Source organism: Carcharodon carcharias, chromosome 2 (assembly GCF_017639515.1).
Source record: "Carcharodon carcharias isolate sCarCar2 chromosome 2, sCarCar2.pri, whole genome shotgun sequence".
Lineage (NCBI taxonomy): Eukaryota > Metazoa > Chordata > Chondrichthyes > Lamniformes > Lamnidae > Carcharodon > Carcharodon carcharias.
In genome coordinates, this window is record NC_054468.1 from 37,509,481 (window position 1) to 37,535,822 (window position 26,342).

At 43.1% G+C, this 26,342-nt stretch overlaps 1 protein-coding gene across 3 annotated transcripts; it reads right to left on the reverse strand.

Moving 5' to 3' along the window:
• Window positions 1-1,706: 1,706 nt before the first annotated feature.
• On the reverse strand, window positions 1,707-18,254 carry dnajc19 (DnaJ (Hsp40) homolog, subfamily C, member 19). Of its 3 annotated transcripts, XM_041208944.1 has the most exons (7): window positions 18,129-18,252; window positions 17,817-17,863; window positions 7,478-7,529; window positions 4,622-4,695; window positions 2,624-2,700; window positions 1,998-2,068; window positions 1,707-1,902 (listed from the first exon to the last, which is right to left on the reverse strand). In XM_041208944.1, exons 3-7 carry the CDS (start codon window positions 7,518-7,520, stop codon window positions 1,832-1,834), a joined length of 336 nt encoding a protein of 111 aa, XP_041064878.1. In that variant the 5' UTR covers window positions 7,521-7,529; window positions 17,817-17,863; window positions 18,129-18,252; the 3' UTR covers window positions 1,707-1,831. The 3 variants fall into 3 exon arrangements, with proteins under 3 accessions (XP_041064878.1, XP_041064869.1, XP_041064884.1); XM_041208935.1 differs by lacking the exon at window positions 17,817-17,863 and having other exon boundaries at window positions 18,129-18,254; XM_041208950.1 differs by lacking the exon at window positions 17,817-17,863 and having other exon boundaries at window positions 1,707-1,921; window positions 18,129-18,254.
• Window positions 18,255-26,342: the final 8,088 nt, after the last annotated feature.

Below are 26,342 nucleotides of genomic sequence, written 5' to 3' on the forward strand. Positions count from 1 at the left end.
AAGACCCAAAAGGTGCTTTTATTTGAATCGAGTGGCTTGACATCCATATTCTGGAATTAACAGATTTTAGTTGTAGGTCAACCCCATTTGATTTGGTAAGAGGATTAGTGTATGTGTTATTCAGGCATGCTTCACACTGGAAGAACCAAACAATAAAGGGCAGGTATTTTTTTTTTTAATTTTTAGTTGCATCCATTGACAATATAATTCCTCCAGGGTTTCTCCGTATGATAGTCTGTTACATCTGAGTCAAGAGATTGATTCACACCATCTACTACACCACTGATCAAGTAAGCATTCTAGGTTTCACAGCTATTAGTTTGGCTGCTCTTAATTTGGTTTATTTACAGTCTTGCTGAAGCTAATATGTAAACTAAATTTAATGCTGATAAAACATTTTGGTTTTAAGTGCATCCAATGCAAATACTATTTGACAGCAGGCATTTAAACTAGGCTGAAAGTCCAGTGCAATACTGAGGGGGTCCTGCACTGTCAGAGGTGCTGTCTTATAGATGAGATCTTAAACAGAAGCCCACATCTATTTTACAAAGGACATAAAAGATCCCATGGCCCTATTTTGAAGAATAGCAGGAGAGTTCTCCTTGATGACCTAGCCATAATTTATACCTCATCACCTAAAAAGCAGATTATCTGGTCATTATCTAAGTTCTGATGTGGGAGTTTAATGAATGTAACTTGGCTGCCATGTTTCCCTATAATACAAATGTAGCATGTTCTGAACTGAAAGCTGCTATATATAAATGCAAATTTTGTCTTTTGAGGAATCCCAGTTGAGACCTCTCCTATTAAAATGATGTTTTAGTAGGGCTGCTACAATATGCATGAGTTGATACTTGAATGACCAAGTACAGTTACCAATAGTGTAGGATCTTCCACCTAAAAAATCCTCACTGCTTGACCATTTTCTCAGGCTCTGAAGAAGGCATTACTGCTGCCTTGTAGTTTAGGAATTTTCAAAGTGCAAATGCCCAGTGAAAGCCATAAGTAAACCACCAATTGAGTAGAGTGCCAAATCTAGAAACCAGAACCCCATCACCACAACCTTCCTATTGCCTGAAGACTTAGTTCTCTGATAAAATGGTAATGGAAACATTCCGAATGCAGGAAATAGTCAAGTGAATTTAATTTTACTTTTAAAAAAATAGCTACAAACCTTGCGTAAAGTGAAATTGTTACAAACCTTACATCCAGTACCAAGGCCTCGGCTGAAAGGAGAAACTGGTGGCGAAGACGGTGGCCCAAAGAATCTTCAGGGAATGCTTAAAGCAATTTTATTAAGCTTGTATTTCCTCTATGATGGACTTCATCAATGTGTTTCATTTTTATCATTTTCATATCCTTAAAACCTCTACGAACAATTGAATTGGTATGTGCTGAGGATTTACATCTTATTTTACATAGCAACACTTGTTAGAATTCCTATTTTAAATATGAAATTATTTTGAAAGAGGAAATCCAATTAGGAGTCTTTGCTGCTTGGACAATTTGGTTCTACGTCCAATGTTCCCGCTAATTTTCCTTCACTGTGAGCGGCCTGTTTGTTGCACTGTGTATTCTCCAAGAGGGCCACGCACAACATGAAGGGAAAACCACTTGTGCAGCTTAGAGGGAATGCTGCTTATGATCCCCTCATATTAATGAGCCCTAATTCTAAAAATGATTCTTTAATGTACAGAAAAAACATCTTTGAACATTAGATGATTTATTTGAAGTAGATTCTGGATTACATGATTAAATAAGCTGAATAGCAGACCATAAAACCATAATATATCCTCAAAAAAATGATGGTTTAACTTGTCTTCCTGCAAGGTCACTTTTTGTTCTGAGAATCCAGTAAATCTTTAGCTTCATTGATTTTAGATGCAAGATAAGGAGATCCACCTGTCAAACAAACCATTTTCTTCAATATGTTTAAAGTGAAGACTACAATCCAACACATTTAATAGACACACCCAATTTTGACCAGATGAGCTCACCTTTGTCTGGGTGATTAAGCACCATGATCCTCCTGTGCGCTTCTCGGACCTTAACCTTATTAGCTGTAGGACTATTAACAGACAGATTGTTAAACCAAAAGTACATTTTAAAAGTATGACGTTTGACATCATGCAAGAATAACCACATCTGGGTATCTGATGGTCAGTTGCCCTGTGGCTTATTAATTGAACAGAGTCAGAACAGTCTACTTGCTACTATAAAAATGGTTCAAGTGAACACTATGCATTGTGACATCTTCCAAGGTGGGCCAGATTGATTTAGAAAAGCATGCACATGCTGACACACTTTTTTGCGTTACTTCAATTGAACACATTTGGATCAGTGTAGACTGCATGAAGATTCCAGGTCAGTTTGGGATTTTGGGGAATAACCAAGAATTACTACAGTAGTGGTATTATTCAGAGTGCATAGAATGACACTGAGTGCCAGCATAACTACTTAATAGCAACAACTCAGGGATATGTCAAATAGTTCAAGACCAGCATAAACTAATTGTCAACAACTTGGAGATTATTTAAAAATGTAATAGGCTAAAAAGATATTTATGACCATTAGTAGCTGTGTCATTAAGGATATTTTATTGTAAATTAAAATGTTGTTTTACCTCACTCCCAAAATAAGAGCTGCCTCTCTCTTGGTCATTTTAGCCTCAAATCCACCCCTGTAGTATCCACTGAAAGCCTGAAATGAAAATCAATTTTCTGCAATATTGTCACTGTAATATGCAAGACCTATTTTGATATGAAACCTAAGAATTTGTGGCAAGTGAATGCAGGAAGCCAAAAAGTACAATTATCCAAAAGCTACAACAATTATTTACACCAGAAGTAGTTCAAGAATGCACTTGTGGAATGATCAACAATAGATATTAGATGTTATGCTCTTGTAAAGCAGTTTCAACACACTAAAAAACTGTACATCAACTTGCAGTGTGCAAACAGACTCCAAATATAATATGTCATCTTTTCAGTGGAAGGCATGGATTAGCTTCTGCAATACAATGCTTCAAACCTAATTAAGTTTGTTCTCTGGATGTGGGCAAAACTTGCAAGTCTAAATCTGATCATCCTACTTGGCTGACAACATGCTATTTATTATTTTCCTTAAATCACTGCAGCCCTTCTGATAGTGTTAAGTGAGAGGATCTTAACCCAATAACAATGCAAGAAGTGATATACATTCAAGTCTGGATGGTGCTCGAGATGAGAGATGGTGATAATTCTAATACATAATGTTCTTGAAGAAGTTGCTGGGAGATGCTGTTAAAGCAACCTTAGCTGAGTTGCTGCAGTGTATTTTGTAGAACGTGCATATTGCAATCACAGTGCATCCAATACCGACAGGAAGGTAAATATTAAGTCTGCTGAACAAGCAAGTTCCCCTGTCCTGAACGGTGTTGACCCGGGTGTTGTGGCTGTGCATATCCAGAGGTGTGGTGAGTGTTCCATCACTCCTCTGGCTTGAGCTCAATATATTTTGGAAAAGCTTTGAGGGTTTCAGGGGTTGAATTACTTGTTGCAGAAGATCTGGTCTCTGCCCTGCTCTTGAATTCATGGTTTTGATTTTGTTGGTTTGGCAGTGCTCCTGGAGCAATCCTTATAGCTTCTCTGAGCAAGACCATAATTTAATATAAATTTATAAAGCACTTTTAAGAACAACTTGAAGCAATGCACATTTGTTTCCTTTCAGATTCTGACAGGACAGGAAAAGGAACAAGAGTCTGATTTAAATTTGAACCTAGGATCCAGAGGTGAAAGAACATTAATATAAAAATATAATTTATTTTTGAAAAGGAAATGTTAAACCATTCATAAATATAGAAAACAATTTAAAAACATCATTCACAATACTTAATATCACCAGAGGAAGAATCAGATGAGGAAGATTAATGTTTAGAAAAGTGAAATTTCCCCGAATGCTGATTTTCCGAAAAATAGCTCAGGAAAAATGCAAATATTTTTTAGTTGTTCCAGTTCATAAACATCTACACACCCAATAAACGTTATTGTTCCCCTTTGAGCCACGTTATTTAGTAGACGTGCAGATCTGCAATCATCTAGTGAATTTCAAATCATGTGCAGTATTTTTATTTATGTAAAATTGGTGCACTTCCTCAAGTTTGAGAAAATGCAGACTTTGTCACTAAAAATTTTGAATTTGCACTTGTGCTCCTTGTATTGTTTGTATTCTAATTATCTTTTTCAAGGTACTGATGCTCATTCTAATTGGTGTATTCAACAGCAAAGACTGTGTAAAGGAAACAATTAAATTTGGTTGAATTTTATTTTTATATGGCCATGCGATTTTAATCCAAATGGTGAAAATAAGAACCTGGTGGCCAGTTCAAATCAAAACAGTTGACTTTAATTGGTCCAAATCTTGGTATATTCCCAAAAATTTGTTGTTTTCCACTTAGGGGCAAAGAAGCCATTTTAAGACATATAAAATCCAAAAATTAATTAGGAGATTTTACAGCCTCCAAGAACTTGTATCTTGAGCACGTGCAAGTTTAGGAACTATTTTTATTCATCTAGATATCCCCTTAGATTTTGTGTGTAATTTATCATTGTTGAATAAACTGAACAGCAAGGCAGAAACTAACCGACTTGGGCAGGCATTGAATGGTTTGTTTCAAAGCGGGTTCCATATGCTTCATAGCTTTAACAGCATAGCGGCCTAAAAAGGAAGAACAAAAACAAAAAATAGCCTGCATGTAGAAGCTATAACTTAAATCTGAGAGTCCTCCAGTATGTTCACTAGTTGCTTATTAGGACAAATGCTTAATTGGAAGTATTACCTGTTAGAATATGGCTACCGTGTCATCCCAAGAATATCTATACACATGTGTTTTATTTTACTTTTGTATTACCCAAGACACCATTAAGACTTGAAGATAGTGATAACTGTAGGAAAACGGGGTTAGTAGGAAAAGTTAGGCAATTAAAAGAGAATAATGGGTAATGCAGCTAATTAAATTCAACGAACAGAAGTAAGTATAGAACAATAATCAGAGTAGCCATGTTCCCATGAGAACATAGGCTAGGTGCCTCAATTGAAATGGGAAAAGGAATAAAGGGACGGTGCCTCTCAGAGGTATCGTTAGGCCATCAAGGACACTACATGTCTACTGCATTGCTACAACTGCACTTATAATAGCAGAGGAGGGTTTAAAAATAGATGATGTCAAGTTGTCAGAAAAGACTGACACTGTCTGGGCAGGCACCGAGGAGTAAGTGACATCTTTGTAATTTGGTTAAACCAGTCTCCATGGCCAGGATTTTCCCCTCGGTGATTTGGGGGCAGGGCCCGGTCGCTGAGAGGAAAATGACACGGGATGATGTCGGGAGGAATCCCCAACGTCATCCCGGGCTATTTAAATTTTTAGGAAGGCGGGCAGAGAGCGAAATCAGCTGTCCGTCCGCCGACATGCCAATGGTCAATTGAGACCATTGACGGGCTAGTTAAAGTACTTAAAGACCTGCCCGGCCAAACTTAAGGCTGGCTGGCGGGCAGGCCAGTAGGCCCAGTGGGCTTCTGATTATTGATAAAACTTCATCCGCTGGCGGGATAAAGTTTCATGTCTGTTTTGAACAAAAATAATAAAGATTGTGTGTTTTTTTTAACATGTCCCATTCCGTGTGACATTGTCAATAATTTTTTATTGTTTCTATTTTTAAAGTTTTTTCCACTGTCCGTAATCTCCCTGAGACAGGACTTTGCTTCAGGGAGAAGTGCACTCTTTCACGTGCATGCGCGAAAGAGTACATTTTGACAGCTGGGGATTCTCCCCCCCCCACACCCCCCCCCCCCCCCCTCCCCCCACACAAACCCCCACCCCCCACACAGGAAGCTCATAGCGCTTTCTGTCGGGGATGCTGCTGGGCGGGCCTTAATTGGCCCGCCCACTTAAAATGGCAGCACACCCCGTTTCAGTGGCGGGGGTCGGTTGCCCGCCCGCCACCAAGCCAGTGGGGCCCACCCACCATCCAAGGGCAAGATTCTGCCCCATAGGTTTCTCTATGCAAAGAAAGTGTAAGGAGGGATTTCCAGAGCACAGTGTGTAGAGACGTTCAGCCAGGGATTTAGAACCATCCAGCAGACATACCCAAGGAAGGAGCAGCTGTGGAGGTACCCACATGTGCCACACCGACTCAACAAAGGCCCTTGGCATTGGCTAGCGGTTGTAGGCTTTGAGATTATGACATTTTACCCTGGGCATAACGGGTAACAGCCTCATGATTGCACTTTTGTTAACTACTTCTCAAATGCTGTAACATATCAAATCTCACTTGTACTGCAACCCCCTTCCCCCTCTCCAATTGTGCCAACTAGCACATTCGCACTTAAGATTTGGGGTTGAATCCCTTTTCACCCCACGTGGTTGGCAAAAACCAGAACCCACAAGAAAGTTTATTCTTTTTTAAAAAAGCCAGTTGTTGTAATCTGAAATGTACTGCCTGAAATGGTAGTAGAAGCAGATTCAATAGTAACTTTCAAAAGGGAATTGTATAAATATTTGAAGGGAAAAGCTTTACAGAGCTATGGATAAAAAGTATGGGAATGGCAGTAATTAGATAGCTCTACAAAACAGCCAACACAGCTACAAGGATCCTGCTGTGTTGCATCATTCAATGCATCGTCCCATTCTTTCTGTAGTTTTACTGCTTGCAATCCTTTCATTGCTCCCATCAGTCTTTTCAGTATGTGTTTGGTCGAGCACAAAGCTGGCATTCCTCAGGTTAATGGATGTGCCACTGGGAACATTATTTTAAAAGTTTAATCCAAGTAAATTATTTAGGGAACACAATTTTTCGAATGCAAAATTTCACCTCATGACTTGTACTACTGTAGGGTTTTACCAATATCAATTGCCTATCAAGTGATCTTTATGAATGAACCAAAATAGTGAAAGGTAACAGGTTATTTGACTGCTCAGAAGCATCACAGCCATATGTTCCTTACAATAAAAATTTGCTTTTGGATTGTGGATTTTACATCGACCCAAACTCTTCTTGGTTGCAAAAGTCCTGTGCAAGATTCTGCAAATCGGGCTGTATCAATTCACTGGATGCATAAGACTAAGTAATTCTAATTTTAAACAACCTTAAGGCTGGTGTAGGAAATATTAAAAACTGTGATAGGATGTGCCCTTATTTTACTCATAAGATGGTACTACCTGATTTGATTATATTGCATTTTACAGCATAAAAGATGAAGTGAACTATGTGGAACCTATAAGTGGCCTGACTTGGTATGAACCCCGTATAATAATGAGTGAAGTGTGTAAATGTAGTAAAATCCATATCCATGAAAATAAATTCTACTCATGATAAGCTGACAACATAGCCTTGGGATAAAAATGTGCATATCTGCAAACATGAGGGTTATATGAATAAAACTAAGAAAACAGGTGAACAAAGGACCTTAGTAATACGTCTATTTGTCTTTCAGTACAAACCTGCAAATGCTGCAGCAGCAACTGTCAGACCAACCGCTATCATAGTGCTCGCCTGGAAATGGAAAAAGAGCATATATTACTACATATATTTTAAACACGTTAGGCTTTGAACTTACATATGTTATCTAGGTTGATGTGCATTCTTTCAAAGTTTTTGCTAATTGGGAAATACGAATAGGAACCGTTAAAACACTCAAGCCTGTTCTGTCATTATGAGATCATGATTCATCTGAGACCATTTTGTTCATCAAAAATCAATCAATCTCAGCTTTAAAAATTAACAATTGATCTAGCATCAATTCTGTTTGCAGAAGAGATTTCCAAACTTCTACCACCCTTTGTGCAAAGTGTTTCCAAATTTAACTCCTGAAAAGCTCTATATTATGCCACCTAGTCCAAGATTCCCTGCTAATAAATAAGTTCTCTCTGTCCGCTCAAACTGTTCCCCTATTATCTTGAAAACTGCAATGAAAATCACCCCTTAACCTTCCTATTGCCAGAGAATACAACCATAGTTTGTTAATCTTTCCTTGTAACTTAACACTTGGAGTACAGGCATCACTTTGGTAAATTTACATTGCACTCCCTCCAAGGCCAATATATCCTTCCAAATGTGTGGTTGCTAGAATTACTGATAGTATCTAGGTGTGGCCTAACCAGGGTTTTGTATAACTGAGGCATGATTTCTAATTAGGATTCCATTAGTCTTTTGGATTATTTTCTGAACCTGTTCACGATATTTTTATGAACTATGTAAGTATACCTCCGATTTCTTAAATTCATTTACAAGAAGTGGGCTTCGCTGGCTGCCCATCTCTAGTTGCCCTCGAGAAGGTGATTGCGAGTTTCCTCCTTGAATCGCCTCAGTCCATGTGGTGTAGGTACACACAGAGTGCTGTGAGGAAGGGAGTTCCAGGATTTTGACCCGGTGACAGTGAAGGAACGGAGATATATTTCCAAGTCAGGATGGTGAGCGGCTTTGAGGGAAACTTCCAGGTGGTGATTTTCCCATCTATCAGCTGCCCTTGCCCTTCTAGATGATAGTAGCCATGGGTTTCGAGGATGCTATCTAAGGAGTCCTGGTGAATTCCTGCAGTGCATCTTGTAGCTGGTACACGCTGCTGCTACTGTGCGTCAGTGGTGGTGTGAGTGAATGTTTGAGGATATGGTGCCAATCAAGCGGGCTGCTTTGTCCTAGATGGTGTCAAGCTTCTTGAGTGTTGTGGGAGCTGCACTCATCTAGGCAAGTGGGGATTATTCCATCACACTCCTGATTTGTGCCTTGTAGATAGTGAGCAGCCTTTGGGGAGTCAGGAGGTGAGCTACTCGTCACAGGATTCCTAGTCTCTGACCTGCTCTTGTAGCCACAGTATTTATATAGCTAATCCAGTTCAGTTTCTGGTCAATGGTAACCATTGATAGTGGGTGATTCAGTGATGATAATGTCATTTAACATCAACCGTCGATGGTTGGATTCTCTCTTGTTGAAGATGGTCATTGCCTGCCACTTGTGTGGCACAAATGTTACTTGCCACTTGTCAGCCCAAGCCTAGATATTGTTCAGAACTTACTGCATTTGGATATGGAATGCTTCAGTATCTGAGGAGCCGCGAACGGTGCAATCATCAGCGAACATCCCCACTTCTGACCTTATGACGGATGGAAGGTCACTGACAAAGCAGTTGAAGATTGTGGGGCCGAGGACAATAACCCTGAGGAACTCCTGCAGTGATATCCTGGAACTGAGTTGAATGACCTCCAACAACCACAACTATCTTGTTTTGTGCTAGGTATGACTCTAGCCAGAGGAAAGTTTTCCCCCTGATTTCCATTGACCCCAGATTTGCTAGGGCTCTTTGATGCCACACTCCTTCAAATGTGGCCTTGATGTCAAGGGCAGTCACTCATCTCACCTCAGGAGTTCAGCTCTTTGGTCCATTTTTGAACCAAGGCTGTAATGAGGTCAGGAGCTGAGTGTGGCCCTGGCAAAACCCAAAATGGGCGTCAGCGAGCAGGTTATTGCTAAGCAAGTGCCGCTTGATAGCACTTGATGAACCCTTCCATTACTTTGCTATGATCAAGAGTAGACTGATGGGGCGGTAATTAGCCAGGATGGATTTGTCCTGCTTTTTGTGTACAGGACATACCTGGGCAGCTTTCCACATAGCTGGTTAGATGCCAGTGTTGAAGCTGTAGTGGAACAGCTTGGCTAGGGGTGCGGCAAGTTCTGGAGCACAAGTCTTCAGTACTGTTGTTGGAATATTGTCAGGACCCATAGCCTTTGCACTATCCAGCGCCTTCAGCTGTTTCTTGATATCATGTGGAGTGAATTGAAATGGCTGAAGACCGTCATTTGTCATGCGAGGGACCTCCAGAGGAGGCCGAGATGGACCATCCACTTAGTGCTTCTGTCCAAAGATTGTAGCAAATGCTTCAGCCTTAACTTTTGCACTGATGTGCTGGGCTCCCCCATCATTGAGGATGGGGATATTTATGGAACCTCCTCCAATGAATTGTTTAATTGTCCACCACCATTCACAACTGGATGTGGCAGGACTCCAAAGCTTAGATCTAATCTGTTGGTTGAGAGGTCGCTGAGCTCTGTCTACCACTTGCTGCTTATGCTTTTTGAACGCAAGTAATCCTGTGTTATGGCTTCACTAGCTTGACACCTAATTTTTTGGTATGCCTGGTGCTGGTCCTTGCATGTTCTCCTGCACTCTTCATTGAACCAGGGTTGATCCCCTGTCTTGATGGTAATGGTAGAGTGGGAGATATGCTGGGACATGAGATTACAGATTGTGGTCGAGTACAATTCTGCTGCTGCTGATGCCCCACAGCGCCTCACGGATGCCCAGTCTTGAGTTGCTAGATCTGTTCTAAATCTATCCCACTTAGCATGGTGGTAGTGCCACACAACACGATGGAGAGTATCGTCAATATGAAGGCAGGACTTCATCTCAACAACGACTGTGGGGTGGGCATATCTACCGATACTGCCATGGACAGACGCATCTGCAGCAGGCAAGTTGGTGAGGATGAGGTCAAGTATGCTTGTTGGTTTCCTCACCACCTGCCACAAACACAGTCTAGCAGCTATGTCCTTTAGGACTCGGCCAGCTCGGTCAATAGTGGTGCTACTGAACCTCTCTTGGTGATGGACATTGAGGTCACCCACCCAGAGTACATTCTGCACCATTGCCACCCTCAGTGCTTCTTCCAAGTGGTGTTAAACATGGAGGAACACTGATTCATTGGCTGAGGGAGGGCAGCACATGGTAATCAGCAGGAGGTTGCCTTGCCCATGTTTGATCTGATTTCATGAGACTTCATGGGGTCCGGAGTTGATGTTGAGGACTCCCAGGGCAACTCCCTCCCGAGAGCACACTACTGTGCCGCCACCTCTGCTGGGTCTGTCTTGCTGGTGGGACAGGGGTGATGATGGAACATTGTCTTAAGGTATGATTCCGTGAATATGACTATGTCAGGCTGTTGCTTGACTAGTCTGTGAGACAGCTCTCCCAATTTTGGCACTAGCCCCCAGATGTTAGGAAGGAGGACTTTGTAGGGTCGACAAGGCTGAGTTTGCCATTGTTGTTTCCAGTGCCTAGGTTGATATCAGGTGATCTGTCTGGTTTCATGCCTTTTTTGAGACTTTGTAGTGGTTTGATACAACTGAGTGGCTTGCTAGGCCATTTCAGGGTGCATTTAAGAATCAACCACGTTGCTGTCTAGAGTCACACGTAGACCAGGTAAGGGTAGCAGATTTCCTTCCCTAAAGGACATTAGTGACCCGGATGAGTTTTTACAACAATCGACCTTGGTTTCCATGATCATCATTAGACTTTTAATTCCAGATTTTTATTCAATTCAAATTCCACCTTCTGCCCCTCACCTTGAACTTATGTCCCCTCGTGACTGATCCTTCAACTAAGGGGAACAACTGCTCCCTATCCACCCTTTCCATGCCCCTCATAATCTTGTACACCTCGATCAGATCGCACCTCAGTCTTCTCTGCTCCAACGAAAACAACCCAAGTCTATCCACCCTCTCTTCATAACTTAAATGTCTCATCCCTGGCAACATCCTGGTGAATCTCTCTGCACTCCCTCCAGTGCAATCACATCCTTCCTATACCAGAACTGCACACAGTCCTCCAGCTGTGGCATCACCAAGGTTCTATACAACTCCAACATGACCTCCCTACTTTTGTAATCTATGCCTCGATTGATAAAGGCAAGTGTCCCATATGCCTTTTACACCCGCCCCCACTAACATGCCCCTCCGCCTTCAGGAGATCCATGGACACACACGCCAAGGTCCCTTTGTTCCTCAGAACTTCTTAGTGTCATGCCGTTCATTGAATACTTCCTTGTCAAATTACTCCTTCCAAAGTGTATCACCTCACACTTTTCAGGGTTAACTTCCATCTGCCACTAATCTGCCCATTTGACCATTCCATCTATATCTTCCTGTAGCCCAAGACACTCAACCTCACTGTTAACCACCCGGTCAATCTTTGTGTCATCCGCAAACTTACTAATCCTCCCCCCCACATAGTCATCTATGTCATTTATATAAATGCCAAATAATAAAGGGACTCAGCACAGATCCCTGTGGTATGCCACTGGGTTCACTGGCTTCCAGTCACTAAAGCATCCTTCTGTCATCACCCTCTGCCTCCTAAAACTAAGCCAATTTTGAATCCACCTCATCAAATTACCCTGTGTCCCATGTGCATTTGCCTTCTTTATAAGTCTCCCATGTGGGACCTTGTCAAAAGCTTTGCTGAAATCCATATAAACTACATCAATTGCACGAGGGGTCCTCGATAGTGCTATCAAGGGGCACTTACTCAGAAACAACTTGCTCACTGATGCTCAGTTTGGGTTTGCAAGGGCAGCCTAGTTCCTGTCCTCAATACATCTTTAATCCAAAGATGAATAAAAGAGCTGAACTCCTGAGGTGAGGCTCTTGACATCAAGGCAGCATTTGAAAGAGTGTGGCATCAAAGAGCCCTAGCAAAACTGGAGTCAATGGGAATCAGGGGGAAAACTCTCCACTGTTTGGAGTCATACCTAGCACAGAAGGAAGATGGGGGTGGTTGCTGGAGGTCAATCATTTTAGTTGCAGGACATTACTGCAAGAGTTCTTCAGGGTAGTATCCTAGGTCCAACTTCAGCTGTTTCATCAATGATCTTCCCTCTATCATAAGGTCAAAAGGTGGGGACGTTCACTGATGATTGCCCAATGCTCAGCAGCAGTCGCGACTCCTCAGATACTAAAGCAGTTGTGCCCATTTTCAGCAAGACCTGGACAATATCCAGGCTTGGACTGATAAGTGGCAAGTAACATTCACACCACAAAGTGCCAAGAAATGGCCATTACCAACAAAAGAGAATCCAACCATCTCTCCTTGACATTCAATGGCATTACGATCGTTGAATCTCCCACTATCAACATCCTGGGGTTATCATTGACCAGACACTGAACTGGACCAGCCACAGAATCCTTACAGTGCAGAAGGAGGCCATTCAGCCAATTGAGTCTGCGCTGGCTCACTGAAAGAAAATTCTAACTAATCCCACTCCCCTACCTTATCCCTGTAACCTTGTACATGGATTGCTATCTAAAAAACAATTTCCCTTTTGAATACCTCGATCAAACCTGCCTCTACCATTCTTTCAGGAAGCTCATTCCAGACTCCAACCATCCTCTGGGTGAAAAAAAATTTCCTTATATCACTTCTACTCCTTTTGCCCATTATTTTGAATCTGGACCCTCTAGTTTATGATGTACTCTTCAGTGGGAATAGTTTCTTACTATTTACCCTGTCCATTTCCCTCAGGATCTTGAATATCTTTATCAAGTCTCCTCTCAGCTTTCTTTTTTCCAAGGAAAACAGACCCAACCGCTCCGATCTATCGTCATAGCTACAGTTGTTTAATCCTAGAATCATTCTATGACTACAAGAGCAGGTCAGAAGGGAGGTGGGAGTTCTGCAGAGAGTTACTCACCTCCTGACTCCGCAAAGCCTGTCCACCATCTACAATGTACAAGTCAGGAGTGTGATGGAATACTCTTCACTTGCCTAGATGAATGCAATTCCAACACTCAAGAAGCTTGACACCACCCAGGACAAAGCAGCCTACTTGATTGGCACCCCGTCCTCCACCTTCAAAATCCACTCCTTCCGCCACCAACATATAGTGGTACTATCTACAAGATGCACTGCAGCAACTCACCAAGGCTCTTTCAACAGCACCTTCCAAACCTGCGACATCTACCATCTAGAAGGACAAGGGAAGCAGATGCATAGGAACAGCACCACCTCCAAGTTCTCGTCCAAGCCGCACACCATCTTGACTTGGAACTATATTGCCGTTCCAACGCTGTTGCTGGGTCAAAATCCTGGAACTCCATCCCGAACTGCACTGTGGGTGTACCTACACTAGATGGACTGCAGCACTTCACAGAATTTTAACAGCACAGAAGGAGGCCATTCAGCATTGTGTCTGCATCGGCTCTCCAAATGAGCATTATGACCTAGTGTCATTGCCCTGCCTTTTCCCCGTACCCTTGCACATTGTTCCTATTCAAATAATCATCTAATGCCCTCTTGAATGCCTCGATTGAATCTGCCTCCACCACACTTCCAGGCAGTGCATTCCAAACCCGAGGTACTCATGTGAAAAAGTTTTTTCTCACATCGCATTTGCTTCTTTTGCAAACCACCGCCCTCTCAAGGGCAATATAAATGCTGGCCCAACCAGTGAAGCTCACATCCTATGAAAGAATAAAGTCATCAGCAGCAGCAGAATCATATCGGACTGCAATCTGTAACATTATGGCCCGGGATATCCCTCATTCTACCATTTCCATGCACCACATTTCATCCTCTGGAATGAATGAAGAATGTAGAAAAGCATGCCCGGAGCTATTTCTTATCACCACCCAAATCAATTCAACATTTTGATCCTCCGAAACAAGATTATTTCTCATTACTGAAGGATCTCATCTTCATTAACAGAGCTATCCCACCTCCTTATCTTTTCTCTTTGTCCTTCCAAAATGTCAAAAATCCTTTGATATTTAGGTCCCAGCTGCGATTCACTTTGCAACCATGTTCTCTGAAGTGGCCATCATACTCACTGACTTCCATTTGTGCTATCAATTCATCCATCTTGATATGACAGAGCAATTAAACAAGTACTTCAGTTCTGTCTTCACAGAAGAAGACACAAATAATTTCCCAGAAATGCTAGAGAATCAAGGGTCTAGTAAGGAGGAGGAATCGAGAAGAAAATTACTAAAAAAAAAAGTGCTGCAGAAATTAATGGGACTGAAAGCTGATAAATCCCCAGGGCCTGATAATCTACAACTCAAGGTACTAAAGCAGGTGGCCATGGAAAAAGTGGATGCGTTGGTTTTCATCTTCCAAAATTCTGTAGATTCTGGAACAGTCCCAGCAAATTGGAGGGTGGTATATGTAACCCCACTATTTAAAAGAGGGAGAAAACAGGGAATTACAGACCGGTTAGCCTAACATCAGCAGTTGGGAAAATGCTAGTGTCCATTATAAAGGATATGAAAACAGGACACTTAGAAATTATCAACGCGATTAGACAAATCAACATGGATTTATGAAAGGGAAATCATGTTTGACATTTTTGAGGATGTTACTAGCAGAATAGATAAAGGAGAACCAGTGGATGTGATGTATTTGGATTTTCAGAAAGTTTTTGATGAAGTCCCACATAAGAGGCTAGTGTGTAAGATTAAAGCACATGGGATTGGGCTTAATATATTGGCATGGATTGAGAATTGGTTAACAGACAGGAGGAATAAATGGGTCATTTTTGGAGTGGCTAGTGGGGTACCATAGGGATCAGTGCTTGGGCCTCAGATATTCACAATATATGTCAATGATTTGGATGAGGGAACCAAATGTAATATTTCCAAGTTTGCTGACGACATGAAACTTGGTGGGAATGTGAGTGGTGAGGAGGATGTTAAGAGGCTTCAAGGTATTTAGACAGGTTGATTGAGTGGCCAAATACATGGCAGGTGCAGTGCAAGTGTGAAGTTATTCACTTCGGTAGGAAAAACAGAATGGCAGAGTATTATTTAAATAGTGATAGATTGGGATATGTTAATGTACAAAGGGACCTGGGTGTCCTTGTGCACCAATTACTGAAAGTAAGCGTGAGGTGCAGCAAGCAGTTAAGAAGGCAAATGGCATGTCGGCCTTCATTGCAAGAGGATTTGAGTACAGGAGCAAGGATGTCATACTACAGCTGTACAGGGTCTTGTCAAGTATTGTGTGCAGTATTGGAGTATTGTGTACTTGTATATAGTACTTGGAGTAGTTTGTGCAGTTTTGGGTTTCCTTACCTAAGAAAGGATATACTTGCCATGGAGGGAGTGCGGTAAAGGTTCAGCAGACCGATTCCTGGGATGGCAGGATTGTCATATGAGGTGAGAATGGGACGACTAGGCCTGTATTCACTAGAGTTTAGAAGAATGAGGGGGGGATCTCATTGAAATATAGAATTCTGACAAGGTTGGACAGACTGGATGCAGGGATAATGTTTCCTCTGGCTGGAAGTTCTAAAACAAGGGCTCACAATCTCAGGATATGGCATAGGCATTCTGGGACTGAGATGAGGAGAAACGTCTTCACTCAGAGGATGGTGAACCTGTGGAATTCTCTACCACAGAAGGCTGTGGAGGCCAAGTCACTGAATATATTTGAGGAGGAAAAAGAAGGATTTCTAGACTCTAAAGGCATCAAGGGGTATGGGGAGAGTGCAGGAGTATGGTGTTGAGATAGCAGATCAGTCATGATCACATTGAATGGCAGAGCAGGCTTGAAGGGCCGAATGACCTACTCCTGCTCCTATTTTCAATGTTTCTATGAATGCTATGTGCATTCATCTAAAGTGACTTTAATTCTGTATTTTTACCATTTTTGCCTACTCTGACCTTATTTGCTGGTGAACTCTTATGTTTGAATGTTCTGTTTCTTCTTGTCACATTCTGGTTAATGGAACGTGTGCAAATCCAATCCAGGTGAAAGCTACTCTAGTGGTGCACAAGTCCATGAACCTGGGGCGTAATGGACTGGAGGCTGGGGCTCAACCTTGTGTACAAAAGACAAGGCTGAAGCATTTGCAATCATTTTCAGCTAAAAGTGCCAAGTGCATGATCCATCTTGCCTCCTCCCAAATTCTGTACCATCACAAATCCCTGTCTTCAAACAATTTGATTTACTTCACATATCATGAAATAGCTAAGTGCACTGGAAACAGCAAAGGCTATGGATCCCTATAACATCTTAGTTATTGCGCGGAGGATGCATGCTCCAGAACCAGCTGTGCCCCTAGTCAAACTGTTCCAGTAGTTACCATACCCAAAGTGGAAAACTGCCCAGGTATGTTCTGTCTACAAAGAGGTCAAACCCAATCTTGCCAATTACCACCCCATCAGTCTACCTCAATAATCAGCAAAGTGATGGAAGGTGTCATCGACAATGCTATCAAGCAGCACTTACACAACCTACTCACCAATGCTCAATTTTGGTTCTGCCAGTGCCACTCAGCTCTTGACTTCATTACAGCCTTGGGTCCAAACATGAGCAAAAGAGCTGAATTCCAGAGGTGGTGTGAATGGCTGCCCTTGACATCAAGGAGCATTTGACTGAGTGTGTGTGAAGTTGAAATCAATGGGACTCCAGGAAGAGGGGGTGGTGGGGAGGATCTCCACTGGTTGGAGTCAGATTGTTATGGTTGTTGGAAGTCAATCATCTCATGCCCAGGAGATTGCTGCAGGATTGTCCTAATCATTGAAAACGTACACACAAAACAGCTCTACTCTGCTATTAAAGCAATGTTTTGCATTTGTAAATAATACAAATATTGTCCTTCTTGCTGCTATACAGAATTTGAAGCTGTTTAAAGTATACTTGTGTCTAAAATGTGTAACTATGTAGAAGGTTTAATGAAAATCAAAGTTGAGTCAAAGCTAAACAGCAAGGACAAGTGGAACGCACAGATAGCTAACAATTGGAATAGGTTTAAGGATTTTGGATTGAAATTGGTGATTACTAGGGCAATATTTTGTTTTGGAAAAACATAAGGAATTTGAAAATGATAAAAAATTTTTCAATCAAGCATTTACTGGTATTATGAGCCTAAGACATGTCACTTATTAGTCCTGTTGTAACTCAATTCGGCTTTTCAAATAGAAATATTGGTTATTAACTCAGTAACAAAAAAAAAATCACCTACTTTTGGAAAACACAATCAAGCATTTCAAAATTAGTCACTGTTGCATTACCTCTGTTCTAACATCAGGTTTTCATAATACTGTTCTGTCCCACAGGGCTTGACCACATAATCCAGGCGAGGAGTAGCGGTAAGTGCTGGCCTTGCCAGCGACATCCCGTGAATGAATGAAACAAAACACATTAACTCTGCTCTTCAATATGTCATGAAAGCAAAGGCACAATAACAGTCCAAATCTGGAAGCTGTTTTAATGGTAGATGTCTCCCAGTTCTGTGCAGTTGAGAGTTTGTAATCTGCTTCTTTAAACTGCGCGGACACTGATTTTCAGAGTAAAATAAAAGTTAAAAGAATTCAGTCACTTACCATTTTTATGGAAAAGCGGATTATCTTTTAAAAATAATAGTTACAAACTATACATTGACATTCTGTCCACCTCCCTCTTAGTATTTCAGTCAGAGACTGCACGTGACCAGGCTATCGCCAGGGTTTTGCCGCACACCAGATTTGCTGTCGCGAAACTTCCTTCGCCTCCCGACCCCGCGATTGGTGCGTTCCCCGAGGAGGGCGGGACTGGGCGGGGCTGCGCGTGGTGGGGCGTGACAGAGAGGAGGCCACGCCCCTCCCCTCATGCGCGGGTGAGTTGAACGTGGTTGTCAATCAGGCCGCTGGCTCTCACCTGTCAGAAGCCAGAGGTGTGATAAGATCAGAGACAGTGGAGACGACAGTGAGGGTGACATGTCCTGGTAAGGAAATCAAATACCAGCAACACGGCCACAATCTATGTGGATTATTTTAAAAATGGCACTGGACACATTAACTCTATTGTTAAATACAAAAGTAACCACACCAAACTGCCGTTTTAATATTAGACTTGAATGGAATTTGCATAATTCAGCGATAATCTTAGTTTTATTGCATCCCGTCTTTTTTCAAATCATGTTAACATCCATTTACTTTACAGCTTCCTGTAGGAAATTAGAACAAGGCTGAAGTTTCAGAGCTATAAATCTTGGCATTAAAGTGATAATTTCGATTGTGCCTTGTTAAACTGGTAAGCATCTAACATCAAGATGACATCAGTGCATCGTAGTTAAGTCTATTGGATGGTAACTTGTCACAGGGATTTTTTTTTCCGAACTTCAAAGAACTTTTTCATAGGTAAGATATGGAAAATTATTTTGAATGCAGGAATAGCAGATTGCTCCATGGACTGGCAGAAATAGAATTGTGTGAACATGCATAATGATTTAATTTTAATAGGAGTATTTCCATGGCATGACTGTAATACCCTTGAGCTCTCACATTTACCACAGCATATAGGAATCACCACTTGGTGGGATTCTTGATTCATTCATTTCCATGCTTTTGTTCTTTTCCAATTTTATGGTGAAGCAACTGGACATTTCTCCTTCCAGGTATTGCGTCTTTTTCAACTAAATAAAAGCTTGGGGCATAACCATTCCCTGGTTCATTCCCCTTGCCAATGTCTTGACCAATCAGAGTCAACCTGCCTGGTGTGAATTTAAACAAAACCTTGATAGTTTACCGTTCCCTCGTGCATTCTTTATGGCAACGCCTCTACCAAGCAGAGTCCACTTGCCAACCAATCATCATTCTCTTCTCATGTATAAATTGTTTTAGTTTGACTGTTGCAGTAAAAAATTTTTAAAATGAAATCATGTCTATTGGTTTCTTCCTTTTGGAGTCATTTGGGAAGTTGGATTCTTTTGCGTTATTAGTCTCCATGTGGATCGTAACATAGGGACAATGAAAGAAGGTAATTCCTTAACATGTTAATGTTTATTCAAACGTTTAAAATATCTTTGTCCATTTTTTGTATTACTTTTAAACTTTATTTTACATTTGTTGTCTCTTTTCTGTGTTACTAATATCTCCGAATTCTTGATAGGAATACAAGATTGTGTGGTGCTGTATGAAAAGCATTGCCTTCACTTTTTCTTGGAGGCCTGGCACCTCTGTTGTACCCTTTTTATTTGGAATCCTAATCTGAATTACTAAATGTGTAGCTATATATGATCAACCAACATAAACCTGATTAACCAGTGATAGATATGTAGAAGGAGTCAGTTGCATAAAAGGTATTGGCTGTTGTCACATTTAAAGTAAAGGGTAAATACTTCCATTCATTTGGAATTTTTAGCAAATTTCTTTTAGCAAACATTGTTTGGGCATGAAGAAACTGAAGTCAGCTATTCATGGAAGTTCTTAAACATTGTTCTGATCTTACTTGAGTTGATTATCTTATTGCTGTATCTAAGTTTTACTATGGGAACAAGTCAAACATAACACTTATCTGAACACTGTCCTGAATGCTGAAGGTATCAAACCTAATTTCAACTTAACATAAATAGAAACTAGTTGTTAATGCTATAATTTCTCATTGATCATCGCAAATGAGTATTTTTTTCTATTGTGTGGGCAGAACCATTCAGTGCAGGAAGAGGATGAATGCTCTCATCTGTTCTGCCAGGGTAATTCACTCTTCTCATCACTCTCAGCTGACACATTCACAAACCCATCACACATCCACAGGGATCTCACACCTCAAGGGACAACACCACTAACTCTCACACACACCCTCACATCTCCATCAGGCTCATACCCTCTCGAGCTTGCGTCCTCATCCTGTCCATGGCTCCACTCACCACACAAACATTCCACGCAGTGCCATGTGTCCTGCTCACGCGCTCTCCATCTGTTTTCATGCAGGAGAAGCCTGCTTATATCAGCGGGGAGAGGTCCCAGACCAGGGGTGAAGTGGCCCACATTAGGCTCCTCACTCACTTTGAGGAGCGTGCCATCACGGTGACGGTGAGGTCAGCAGTGAATACCCTCATAAGGATCCTGAACCATATCATCCCCATCTCAGTGCAAGTGTGAGTGCTCTCTCTCGTGCTTTTGACTCTGCTGCCAGGCCCTACTTATTTCTACTTTGGTTCACAGGGAGCTCTGCCAAGCGACCGACATCCTCAGACAGCCAGACCCTCAGCTCCATCCATGTCCTCACCTCCAGCCAAGAGGACGCCTCCTCCATTGAAGAGCTGGAAATAAGCAGCCTGGAAACTCATCACAGTACTTACCCACACCCTCCACCAGTGGGACCTAGATCTAGAGCAGACTCGGGTTCACAATCTGGTGGTCACCACAAGGACACGTCTGCAGCAGGAGGAGGCAGGTGCAGCCAAGCTCATGGCACTCGAGGACCACACGGGAAGAGGCATCTGTGAGGTCCGAGTCAGATGACAAACCTCTGGATTTGGCCTTCCAATTCTAGATGGAGAGTCAATAGAATACGGGGGAACCTCATGCAGGGCTGTTGGAAGCCCTCAGCAGGTTGGCTCATGAGCCGGAGGACTCTGCCTGCCTGCCTGCTCTCTGATAAAATGGTACCCACATGTGTGTGTATGGAGGTCTCCATGGGAAGGATGGCAGGTGCCATGGAGGCCCTGGTCCAGCAGACTGCGGAAATGTGTGCAGACCTGCACTCCGTCGCGGGAACAATGGGTGAACTCCCGCAGTGGCAGTGCGAGAGGGAAAAGGGGCACCTCAACATCCTTCCAAGTGCTCCTTCTCCTCGAGAAGTCAGGCCAGGGCTCCCAGCCACCCGAAGGAAGGAGGAGCGGCAGCTGGAAACCCCTGGGTCATCCACTCAGTGATCGCAGAGACTGACCACTCCCTCTGCTCCCCCTTTGCCTGTGACCCCCCTCAACCTCGTCCTCTGTCATCATAGAGGGAGCAGCTGGCCAACAAGTGATTCTGGAGGGAGAAGTGTGTGTGTGTGGCAGGGCCTTTTGGAGCCTCACGCAAGCACTCTCCCATGCATGTGGATCCTTCCTCAATGTCCACAGCATTTTCAATGCTGCCTGCTGGAGTTCGCTTTCAGTTGTCCATCTGAGCTGACCTGCATCTCTGCCAGCGTATGATCACACTCCCATGAGCACCTGACCTCGCCCACCACGACTGCATTTCACTTTCGATTTGGACAGCATGGTCTGGATTCGGTTTTTTGTGCTGTCCCCATTTTTTTCCTTCTCCCAGCCACCCATTTCCATTCCCCCATCACAGTTGACCCCCAACCCCCACCCCGCCCCACCAGCATCACCTTCAACCTCCCCTCTGTGACCCACCAGCCACAACCCTTTTCCTTCGGGGACATCCAGGTGAATGTGCACATTCCCTTTCTTCCCGAAAATCCATCCCCGTCCATGTTCACCTCCCAACCTCCTCCTTCCCATCCCAAGGGTCCGTGTATGCATCCGAGTCCCACCAACCACCCTTGCCATCCCTTCTATTGCTACCCTTGAAACCTCACCCTCAAATCTTACCGCCTCACTCTGCCCTTGGTCATTCTCAACATTCCCTCATACCATGCCCACCCTGAGTTCACTCCCTAGGAGGCAGTCATGGACTCATCAGAGACTTTCCTTGCATGTTCACCTGGATGTGCAACCCCCTCCGGATCCCTTCCCCGGTCGGAACCCCTTTCCTCCCTCGGAACCTCTTTCCTTCCCCATATTCCTCCTCCACCAACCTCACCCCTCCCTGACACCTTCGTTCTCCTCCTCCCAACCGCAGCCAGCCCTGAAACCTTCCTTCCACCCTCCTAACCTTCCCCCTCCCCAGACACCTTCCTTCCCCCCACCAACCCCTCCGGCACCTTTGTTCCCCCGCCCCCCCCAACTTCACCTCATCGACACCTCTTCCTCTCTCAGTTGATCCTAGACCTTCCCCTCCCACCCTCTGATACATCTTCATCTCCCAAACACAGCTGAACCTTCCTCTCCACCCCCTCGACCATCATCCATTGTTATCAGACCCTCAACGGTGACTTTCCAACTTCCATGTGCTGCTTTGCGGCAGAGCTGTGTCCATAAGAATCCAAACCGCATGCCATGAACATTCTCCCATTGCTGTCGGGCTCCAGCATCTTCTGGTCCTCGGATGTCCATGATGTGAGCAAGGCCTTGGCGGTAAGTCCCAACTTCCGCACGTCACATTTGTCAAGATGTGTTCTGCATCAGCATGTTTTCCTGCCGACGTTGGCAGACAATCCAGCGTGGGGGGATGATTCTGGCGGGCTGGCCTTATAATGCAATGCAGATGTATTACAATGGTGTTCCTGACTATTGATGGCGGGAAACGCGGCCCGGCATCGACGGGCTGAGCGGACGATCGCAATCTGGTTTCACAACACCGTGAAACCAATTTCTGGCCTTCTTGCCATATCGTCTGCTCATGCCGCCAAACACGCCCGAAGCCAGCAGGCACGGAAAATCCCGCCCAATGTCTATCAGGATAACAGCTCATGCCATACTCCCAACCTTCCATCTCAGAGCATCTCTGCAAAGCCATGTGGGGAGATGTTACCAGGTAATAGGCAAGCCCCAGGGATAGAGCTGGCAGCGACTTTGACCAGGGCAAGCTGCCATTAATTGAAAGCCACCTCATTTCCATGGTCTCTCCTTCTTTTCCTTTCCTTCCATTTCTCCTCTTCCCTCCTCCTTTAACGTGCTGCCATATATAAGTAAAGATCTGAATACAGTGGTTTGTAATGGGAGAATAGACGACTTTTTGGAAGTAATATTTTTGGAGGAAATTTTAGAGCCCAGTAATATGAATTCTGCTAATTTGGGGAATTTTATCAGTGAGTTTAGGTCATAGAATAGCCTGTCCAGTTAAACTGTTGCTGCTTTCTTTAATTATTCCAATCTAAAATTATAGATTTTCTCATGATTTAGCAGACGTACAGTTGGTTTTATGGATCTTGATGTGTTGTAGTCTGGTGGTAAATCCAACACAGCAAAAATGTAGCTAGAAACATAACCTAGATCATAATGGCTGCTGTGCCGAGTTAATAGAACCAAACAGATGCTTGATGAAATTATCTTTGCTGTATCATTGTTGTGATGCAATTGTTTTTGATAAAAAGGACATGAAGCTGTTGCTGATGGTGGGCAGAACCCTGGGGATCTAGAAATTTTCTAACAGACTTTAGTTGTATGTAATTATAAGCACTGTGTTTAGAATATCAACAGAGATTAACTGTATACCATATTTGCATAAGCCTGGGCACGTTTTAGATTAATATTCTATTAATATTTATATTGTGTGGATCATTTTAATTTAAAACAGGCAAGCAAATGCAAAAAGTCATGCTTATTTAAAGTGGCAACAGGTAATTTATAATGACATTTTGATAATTTTACCAAAATAAAGTTTAGTTTAGATCCGTAAAGTATGTCTTGTCGAATCATTAATACCTTTGTATTAAAGGAAAAAAACAGTTCCCGTTTTCTGAAATGGCAAGAAATTGTATGCACTGGTAGCAATGGATTTAAGTGAAAAAGTACTGATTATCAGTAAATGTTTTAGCATACTGTGATAGTATTTGTCAGAATTTGTGGATGACGTTGTTTCATGTTTTGGCACATTATTATGCTAGTTAATATCAGTCATGTTAAATCACCCAGAAAAAATTATATGCAATATATTCTTGTTTTAAATGGGTAGCCTGTCACACTATAATAAAAGTAGTATTCCTCAAAACAGGAATGTCATAGAAAATAACATATCATGTAGAACCTACGAAGCACAATCCAGCAATTGGCCCAATAGTCCATGCCCTTGTTTTTACTCAACATGAGCCTCCTCCTGCTCAAATTAACTCTTCTCACCTTACCCCTTATATCTCCTTATTTCTTTTTCCATCATGTATGAATACATGGAGCGGAATTTCACCAGCTGCATGGTGGTTGGAACAATTCCTCAACATTGTCCTGCCACTGGGAAGGTTTCCTAGCAGCGGACTATGAGGCTGATCAGCTGTCTGTTCCGCAGAGGCATGCAGCTATTTTACATGCCCATTTGACTGGCATTTTGCTGACAGTGGAGTAGCCCCCTGCCACGAGGAGAGGCTGAAGGTTCTCGGAGGGGCAGCCTCCCTGCGGTAGTTTGGGAGACGATCAGCAGGAGACTCAGTGGTGCGATGAGAGGTTCGTGGGCAGGAAAGGCAGTCCCGGGTGGCCCTAATCCTGCCTCTGAGGGGTTTCCTCTCCATCCTGCAGGGCCTGCCACTTCTGCCCCCACCCGCCCACTAAATTTGAATTGTTAAACATTTGTCTAAGGGTGTCTCCATTTTGAGGTGCCCTGAGATCTCTGACCTGCCTCAGCAGACCCCACCTCTCTCAGTTGGGCTGCCAAGGCTCTAGAGCTGCTGGCGCCCTGATTGAGCTGGCAGCATAAGGCGCCCACAACCCACGGTCCCACCGCCCAGCAAGCACGAGTGCAGGACCGGCTTTGCACTTTGATGTTGGGGTCCTGAGCCTAGTAAAATTCAGCCTCTGATGGAAGTGCTAATATACATGAATGGAGTTCACTCAAATCTTACCTTACCCAACCATTATTTCTTATTTGACATCAAATTGGAGATAAAATCAAAAATTGGCATTAAATGAGTAGATCAAAGGAGAACTATATTCATCCTATCTGCTGAGGAATAGATGGACATATGAAAACTGGATAGGGCCCGAAAACAGATGTGGGGACCGCAATGCCTCATTAACCTGCGCTTGTTTGTTGGGATGCAGGCAGCAAGAAAATTTTGGGCTGCCTGCTAATTTATAAACACACTGCTGAGTTGCTGCAAGACTCAGCAGGGGGCCCAAGTTCATGCAAGGCTAGCACCACTTAAATCTAACCTGCAACTCTTAAAAAGATTGCTGGAATTGTTTGCAGAAGACATTCTGAGCAGGAAGAAAAGAGAATGAAAACGATGCAGCAGAACAGAGAATGGGCTTCAAGGTTTTCAGATGCAGCAGTGGAGGCCTTGGTACAGGAGGCAGTCAGATGAAGAGTGGCCCTTAACCCACAGGGCGTCAGGAGGTCCTCTAGGCAGACACTGCAAAGGCAGCGGGAACAGAAAATGTTGTCAAGGCAAGCAATCTAGCCCTGAGGATCTAGAAGCAGTTCAGGAAGAAGCACAGACACGATGGGCCAAATGGCCTCTTTCTGTGCCATTATTCTTTCTTTATAAGCTTAATAAACTCAAGGTCACTGATTGTGTCTTCAAATGCCATACCCTTCCAAATGAACCACTAGCCGCACACATAGCTCTATTCAACACCCAACCCCTTCACTCACCTACCAAAATTTTCTATCACACCTCGTAGTTAACATAGAAACATAGAAAATAGGAGCAGGAGTAGGCCATTCGGCCCTTCGAGCCTGCTCTGCCTTTCATTATGATCATGGCTGATCATCCAGCTCAATAGCCTGCTCCCGCTTTCTCCCCATATCCTTTGATCCCTTTTGCCCCAAGAGCTATTTCTAACTCCTTTTTGAAAACATACAATGTTTTGGCCTCAACTACTTTCTGTGGTAGCAAATTCTACAGGCTCACCACTCTCTGGGTGAAGAAATTTCTCCTCATCTCAGTCCTAAATGGTCTACTGCGTATCCTCAGACTGTGACCCCTGGTTCTGGACTCCCCCACCATCGGGAGCATCCTTCCTGCATCTACCCTGTCTAGTCCTGTTAGAATTTTATAAGTTTCTATGA

Excerpts from the sequence above, each read along its gene's own strand:
- dnajc19 (XM_041208935.1), bottom strand. Across the intron at positions 4,696-7,477 it reads TGCTGCTGCAGCATTTGCAG|GCCGCTATGCTGTTAAAGCT; the intron begins GTTTGTACTGAA and ends CTTCCTTTTTAG. Across the intron at positions 1,903-1,997 it reads GCTTAATCACCCAGACAAAG|GTGGATCTCCTTATCTTGCA; the intron begins GTGAGCTCATCT and ends TTTGTTTGACAG.